Source organism: Orycteropus afer, unplaced genomic scaffold (assembly GCF_000298275.1).
Source record: "Orycteropus afer afer isolate SDZICR_OR568_19922 unplaced genomic scaffold, OryAfe1.0 scaffold00249, whole genome shotgun sequence".
Classification (NCBI taxonomy): domain Eukaryota; kingdom Metazoa; phylum Chordata; class Mammalia; order Tubulidentata; family Orycteropodidae; genus Orycteropus; species Orycteropus afer.
In genome coordinates this window covers 3,669,464-3,677,874 of record NW_006921836.1, presented here as the reverse complement: position 1 = coordinate 3,677,874, position 8,411 = coordinate 3,669,464, and the positions used below count along the sequence as shown (strand labels likewise).

At 38.6% G+C, this 8,411-nt stretch overlaps 1 protein-coding gene across 1 annotated transcript in view; it reads left to right on the top strand.

The window, feature by feature from the left end:
* Window positions 1-6,875, top strand: part of STXBP4 (syntaxin binding protein 4) — a 207,062-nt gene extending 200,187 nt beyond the window's left edge. Inside the window, exon 16 of the mRNA XM_007949651.1 lies at window positions 6,761-6,875. Within this exon, the coding sequence (XP_007947842.1) occupies window positions 6,761-6,875 (115 nt within the window). The remainder of the gene's footprint in view (window positions 1-6,760) is intronic.
* The last annotated feature ends 1,536 nt before the right edge of the window (window positions 6,876-8,411 follow it).

Here is an 8,411-nt window from a genome sequence, read left to right as displayed (position 1 = left end):
AAAAAAAAAAAAACAGAATACTGTATCTCCACGGCAGTAAGTTTTGGATTTTTTTTTTTTTTCGTTCGTCATCTCCCCAACTCAAATTTTATAGTTTTCCAATAACAGATTTAGCCATTCAGAGGCAAATAGTGTAACACTTTTTAGATTTTCACATATATCTGAACTGCTGTTGATCGCTCCCCAAATCAGGTCAGATGCACTATCTCTGCAGGAACACTTGCCAGAGGTACTGTATGTTCAAATGGGAGATTTTCATGTTTCATCGTCAGCCTCATTTGTCTTCCAGACCTCTAAAATTTTCACACTCAGTAGCAACATTTCACTTTATAAATCATGAGGTCGTTATTAATTAAATAGAGTCAACAAGGCTGATTTGTTCTCTCTCGTCTCAGCTCTTGCCAAGCACACAAATCAGAGAGGAAATATTTCTAATACTAAAATGTTCTCCAAGCCAGTAAATCTGGGATTATCTCACATCGATTATGTCAAAGCTTTTTAGCCACAGTGCTCACTAGGACATAAAATTAAATGATATGCACACAAATGGCCCCAATCCAGCATCACAGGAAGAATTCCAAGATTGTCTTACAACAACCACAGAGCCTAGTTATTAAGGAAATTAGTCATGGTCATTTATTAAATATCTACTCTACCAGGTACTTTACATTCACTGCCTGAGTTTTAGAAGGTCTCTCCTATGGTGCTGGGTGTTCTTACAGAAGCCCAGACGTGAAATGTGGACTTAAAGCACAAAAAAACATTCATTGTCTCTTTGTTGCTTTTATTTTTTCTAGTGATAAGCTTTTGTAATTCCATGTTTGATGATTAGGTATGTGTTATTTATGCATATACAGAAAAGTATATTGTGAACATAGTTTAATCAGTTATTTTATGGTGTTACCTTTGTATTTGAGAGTAAGCTTAGGAGTTGACTTAAAAGTACTTAATAAAGGTTATTAATAATTAAGAATGACTTTCTGGTAGAACTTTCTAATATTCATTGTTCATTCTATAACTACATGTTCTTCGTTAATCAACTTGCTTTTTATTATTTAAAATGATTAATAGAATGTCCATATATGGACAGTTATAATATGTTAATTATGAGAATATTATTTTTCAGAAGTTCATTAGGAAAACATGCATCCATTCCTATCCCTCAGGTAATTGTTGCTGTGATTCTTCCTTTTCACCTTCCCAAGGAGAGAACATTAAAAGGGAGGGGAGATTGAAAACTTAAAGTATAGTCTCTTCTTTGGAATAACATATTGTAAATGTGCTGATAAAAATGAAAACATATAAACCACGAGTTTTAAATAAGCAAAGCTGTCTCATCAAGCTTTTTCTTTTTAACTTTGGTTTTAAACACTTACTTTGTTCAGGACATTGTGTCCTTATTTCACCTCGCAGTGGCATTCCAGTCCTCTTATGTTACACTCATTAGTATTTCTTTAAAACCACTTTCAATGTAGGCAACTTTCCAGTTTTATAAAGGCCTTGAAATGAAGTTAACCTGTGCAGAATCAAATGCTTTAGTAAGTTTAGCCTCCATAATAAGAAATTCCATTAAACCATTTTGAAGAGATAATAGTAATGTGGATTACTGTCAAGAGAATAAAGATTCTTTGTATCACTTAAACACACTCTGAAATTTTGAAACTATGAAGATGTCTGGGCCTTGCCACCTCCACCTTGATTCTTCAACAATCTGAACTGTTTTATCCCATCATGAAACCGTCAGTAATCTTCTTCCATAGAAAGAAGTATTTTTAATGTTTAAACAGAAGAGTTGGACATATTTGGCTATGAAGAAAATTTAGATTATAGGATTGAAAACAAACCAAATCTGGTCATGATAGTAGAACTGACTGACCATTTGTACTAAGTCCAATATTTTCAGTTATTGTCATCAATAGCCAACAAAGTGAGTGCATTTTACTGATTTTTTCCAAATTGTGTTTTATGAAACACTGGCCCCTAGAAGAGTGTTTAAAGGCAGGGAGCAGAGAACAAGAAGAGATTATTTCATACTCTTGAAGTGTCAGAGAGTACATTAATATATTAAAGGCTCTGAGAAATCGTACCCTAAAGAAACAAATTTAGTTATGCTTAACCTAGTGCATCTCAAACTTATTTGACCATAGAGTTCTATTCACGTAACATTTATTAAAAACTCATGGGCCACACTTTGGAAAATGTTATTCTGGAATGTCAGAGATATTTTCAGATCCAAATCTTATTTGATCCTTATTTCATCCTCACATGAACTTGATCTGTTTATATGATGCTACTTCTGAGGATGTTTGCTAGGACAGGAGCTGGGGAAATGGATCTGCCACAGATGGGTGAGGTGAGCCAGAACTAGATCATCCAAGGAGAAGAAACAAATCTTCATCCTAACTGCCGAAGCTGACTGTCTAACATTCAATGCTTTACAGATGGTGATAGATTTAGGAGATTTATCTAAATGAAGGCTGGGAGTAGGATACTGGGTCATAAAAACACCAGATATGAGAGCCCCAGCCAAGTGGGCTGGAACAGACTGTATAGAAGAAAGATGGACTAGAATGGATACTAGGCAAAGCAATCAGTCAAAGCCAAGGAGAAGAACCTATGCAGAAGCCCACTCATGCAATCGGAACTGACCAAGAAGCTGGAAGTACAACCTCTCTCTCTCTCTTTCCAAACAGAATCTTACAGAGAGCACTAGTGTGAGAAAGCTTAACTGTCCTGACTGAAGCAGGAGTGGGAAGCCAGGGCCATCTCTCTTCAGTCTTCCCTTTGCTTAGACAGAGTCAGCTCTCTGCAGCACTGTTGGAAAAACATTATTTTAGAACACTTTTATTTATTTATTTAGTACTTTTTACTGTGTTTTGGGTGAAAGTTTACAGAGCAAATTGGTTTTCCATTAAACAATTGATGCACATTTTGTTGTACGACATTGATTGTGTTTCCCACAATGTAACAGTACTCTTTCTACTTCCTCCCTGTGTTTACTGTTTCCATTCATCTCTTCCCTATCCTTTCCTGCCGTTTGAGCTTTTATCCTTGGGCATATGCTGCCCTTTGATCTCATATGGTTGATTGTTCTAATGACTGTGTACCTCTCTGGTGTTATATTTCAACTATTGTTTGACTGAAAGTAGAGGCAGGGGCGAGTTCAGTTCCAGGCTTGAAGGGTGACTGAGGGCCACAGTCTTGGGGTTCCATCAGTCTCTACAGACCAGTAAGCCTGGTTTTTTGGGTTTTTTTAAAATGATTTTGTGTTTGTCTTTAATAATTTTTGTGTTACTCGTTAATAATACCAGGAGAATTTATTGCACCACAAATTGGAGAGGCTCTTTGCATGTAGTACCAGTCACTTCTGCTGCCTAAAAATCATGACTTTTCTTGAGGGCTGACTATACGCCAAAGGTAGCATAGTGCCTAAGGCACTTGACTGCTAATCAGAAGGCTAGAGGTTCAAAAGCCACCAGCCACTCCTCGGAAGAAAGGTTGGGCAGTCTACTTCTGATACCACCTCAGAAACCTAAGGAGGGGTCGCTATGAGTCGGATCCGACTTGACAGCACATAACGACAACAACATAGGCCAAAGGGTGTCTGAGACTGAAGGTGGATCATGTTGTTGTTGTTAAGTGCCATCGAGTTGGACCCGACTCATAGCGACCCCTCCTTGGGTTTCTGAGGCAGTATCACTACAGAAGTAGATTGCCCCATCTTCCTTCCAAGGAGTGGCTGGTGGGTTTGAACCACCAGCCTTCTGGTTAGCAGTCAAGTGTCTTAGCCACTATGCTACCAGAGCTCCTTAGGTGGATCATAGGGGGCAGTTCTTTCTGGACTACAGCCTGAGGAGTGCTGCCAACTTAATTCTCTCTTTAGTTCTCCTACCTACAATTAAGTTTTCCAATGTGTACAAAACAGCATTGGGGGAAGGGAAAAAAAAAAACCACCTCATTTAGAAAAGAATAAGGCATTTCAGAGTTTCAACTAAAACTTCCTTTGGCTCCTTACTGCCTACAAAAGACTCCCTATCTTACACGTTCAAAAAACAAAAATACAGGCCTCCAAAACTACTTTTACAGAGTCATCTTCTACCACCTCCAATTTTTCTACACCCCATACCCCTAAATCTTTACACATGCTTTACCTTTCAACTCCAAGAAATTACTCATGGTCCCTAAACACGATGCTTGTTTTTGCTTTTGCATGTACTGCTCCCTCAAACCAGAGTGCCCTGACCTCTGAAGAATCCCTGCTCTTCTTTCAGGGCCTAACATTTTCTTAGTGAAACCAATTTCCCAGGCAGACCAGGTCATTCTTAACTCAGGGCACTCAGAGCACTTCATAGATCCACTAGTAATAGCACTGGTCACTCTGCCTTATAGATACCTGTTTGCATGCTTCCCTCACCCGTGATGTATGGATCTTCTCAAAGACAGGTGTGGAATCTTGTTCTTTGTGTTACTAGTGCCTACATTGGTCCTGAAATATTATATGCTTGATTTATAGATATATGGCCCTCTTTCAGAATCCAGCCATAACCAACTAGAAAAAAACTCATCTATAGATTTCCTTAATTCTGAGTTCCCTCTGTTGATCCCACCCTTTTGTCTGCCTTCAGCCTAGTCTGGAACTGCCTCTCAATCACCAGGGACCTTAAAGCTGTAAAATGCTTAGAATCACTCTAGGCAGCCACCACACTGGTAATTCTTTTCCAAGACCCATCTCTCCCCCTTCCTAACCCCTTCCCCTCCACCAGCCCCATTTCCCCACCCTCTAACTTCATACTCACTCACTGCCATTGAGTCGGATCTGACTCATAGCGACCCCTCCTTGGGTTTCTGAGGCAGTATCACTACGGAAGTAGATCGCCCAACCTTCCTTCCAAGGAGTGGCTGGGAGTTTGAACCACCACCCTTCTGGTTAGCAGTCAAGTGCCTTAGACACTAGGCCACTAGCCTATTATTTTTGCTCTTACCTTTTGATTCCAGAAGCTTCTTACTCTCATCTTTTTCTCCCTGGCTCAACCCTGATTTTCTTTTATCCCAACTTTTACATACAAGATTTGTAATCAGTTTTCTGGCTATGGTCAAAACTGAACAAACAGGCTGGTCCGAAGGTAGTGGGTCTTCTCAACTGATTGATCACGGTAAATTACAGGCCAACATCTTTGTCTACCCCCCTCACTATTACATTTGACTGATCTTAAAAAATAATAAAAAAAAAAAAAAAAGAACAGAACAGACTCCCTGGAACAATAAGGAAGACAGACAACAGCAAATAAATATAGGATATGTCAGGTAGTAAGTGTATGGAAATCAGGTCCTGTGAGGTATTCTACCTAGCAAGCCAGCAAGGTCACAAAAGGATGCCCATGGCCTGTCCAGATGTCCTAATGAAAATTATCTCTTCCATAACAGTTTTCTTTTATGATTTACCGTTTTACAAACATTTCATACCACCGCCACCACACAAAACTACATGTTCTCCACTGAAATTCAAAAAGGCTCTGGTTGAGAATGATTGACTTCACTGTCCCATAATTTGATTCTTATGGATGCATAGCAATCACCTGAGAATCTTTAAGAATCACTCGGGGATCTTGTTAAAAGGTAGATTCTGGTTCAATATATCTGAGGTGGAAATGCAAATTCTTAGCAGGTGGTCAAACCAGAATGAACTGATTGAAAGCCATGCTCCCAACCATCTCTCCAGCAAGGTAATACAGAGTACATATTTTAGCATACATAAGGTTATATTTTAATTGTGCATTAATTGGCTTCTTTCTTCAAGGAAAAGGGACTATATCTGATTTACTTTAATATCTAGAGTGATTGGTACATGGTAGGTGGTCAAAAAATACTTTTATGCTAAGGATGGGGTGACAAAATTGATTACCTAATTGCAGAGGTTAACAGTGACCAGCTCCAATAAGAAGTTTAAATAAAGTAAAAAGTGTAAGTAAAAAAAAAAAAAAAAAAAAAAAACTTTTATGTTATTGTTGTTGAACCAGAATGATAGTCATTTTTTCTGAGAATATGTAGGCACATAAACTCAGAGATAAGCACAATTCTTCACCTCAAGGAGCTCCACATGTAATAAGAAACTATATTATAATATAGTATAATACAAGATAAGGCTATGGGCTCAAATTGGAGGGATCTTGAGGGGGATTTGGTTCTTTAGGAGAATTAGTATGAGTTAGCAAGATAAACGAGATGAGAGAGAAGATTGTTAACAGAGAACACAGTAATGTTGCAGTAGGTAGAAAACCAAGTCATAGGGTACATATTTGGTCCAGAGGGCGTTGGTTGGCACTGAATTTTTAGCAGGTAAGTGACACTGTATATGTCACTCAGAAATTATTTCTTGGGTGGAGTGGAGAATGAATTGAAAAAGCGGTAGAACAGAGGCAGAGAGACAAGCTATTTGAGTAACTTAGCCTATAGCCATGGAAAAGGAGCAAGATGTTGCAGCAAAAGACAATCACAGTACTTGCTGACTGACTGCATGTCAGGTAAGGACAAGTCAGGAGTCAAAAATAAAGCATTTGTCCTTTTTACCAAAGAAGAAAGAGTCTTCATTGAACCTTAAAAATGTCTAAGTTTAAAACTCCATTGGATCCAGTTCCAACTGCTTTCTCATTACAAGGGACTGCAGTGGGGTGGAAGCAATATCACTAGATCAGTACTTGCATGGAGGAATAATAGATGGACAGTGTTGCAGATTCTAATTTCATTCCTTGTTTTTCTCAAGTCATGTAACCCAGACCACATCCTGGATCCATCCTGTGACAAATGCACTAAACTTGTCTTGCTCAGAGGAGCATGAAGAAGATTGCTCCAGACAACTTCCCAACCAGAAGAGCTGATGATTTTCTGTCGGAATCCGAGTTACATGGTCTTTTGGCATCGCCACCTACATGGATGACCTACGTGGATGACCTGAGCAGATACACATAACACTCTGAGATGCCACAGCAAGATAGGAATAATGCACACACTATTTGTTGAAGTTATGAAATAGAGTCTCTGGATTTAGACTATTTTTGTAAAATTCTTTGATATTACAGTATGCATTTACAAGATCAATTGCCACTAGAGTAGTTCTTTAAGAATAATCTAGTCATACTTTTTGAAATCTTGTATAATTAGATTTTATAATATGCATAATTTTGTTATATATCATTAGGCTTTTGTATATGTAGTTTCTTTATGGTGTTATCAAATATGATGGTTTTTATAATTATCATATTGAAAAATGATGTAGACATAGTGAATACTTGATTTTACTTAATAATTCACTAGCATCCTATGTTTGTATCTTAGGAAAGATCTTAGCAAGCTTTTTGGGTTTTTTAAAGGATCACATCTAGACAACCATCTCACGGACTACTAAGTATAGCTTACATCTTTATGTGGCTGTCTAATTTATCAAATGCCTTTTAGACCCTGTTTTATTAAAACCATACAACACTCCTGTGAGACACATCCAATGAGCATCTTTATTCTTGTTTTTTCACTTAGGGAAATAGCAATTCAGAGAGATGAAGCTCCCTGCCCAGGGGTGGAACTCACACCTAGGTCTTCTGATCCCAAGTCCAGTTCCCTTTCCACAGCACCCTGCTGTCTCTACAGGGGGAGGTCAGGCCTGACACACAGGGCAACATGGTTCTGTTGATGCAGCTGGCTGCACAGCTGTGTACCCAGTGATCACAGAGATTCAGAAGGCACTTCTTCCATCAAACATGTCCCCTTCATAACCCCACTAGTCTTCTCCTACATACCCTTCCCCCTTGTTCCACCCTCATCACCCCCAAACACTCACCAGGTAGGGATTTGGCTTTGTGATGTTGTTTCAGCAGGTTTCTTTCAACAGCTCACCTTTTTCAGAAGCAAAGGGACTGGCTAACAACAGTGATATGCTCTGTTTAGGTTGCCAAAGGGTGTGTTTGAGGCAAGTTTTAGGAAAGAGGTGCGTCAGATACTCTTCTGCTATCAGTTGAGACATCCCTAAACTCCTCTACTATGAGTTCAAGATTGATCTTGTTATTGCTGATCTTACTTTATTTTAGTGTCAGGGTGACTACTAGACTATTTCTGGAAGGAATGAACCATTGACTTGGAATTCTAGAGATTTTCTCTTAATGATTTAAATCTGAGGATGGGAAATAGAGCATGGGGTAAGGAGGAAGTCATTTAAAAATGTCCTGAACATTGGGTACCAACTGAATAATAAAAAAGGACTTATTTTTATCCAATATTATTATTGGTAATATACTTATGGGAACTACGAATAAAATTTATTAATCAGAATACCCTTTGTGTAAACCATTTCCCGTAATACAAAGTTTACTGTTCCTCACCATGGCTCCCTCCTTTCCCTTTCCTCTTTTTCTCTGTCTTTG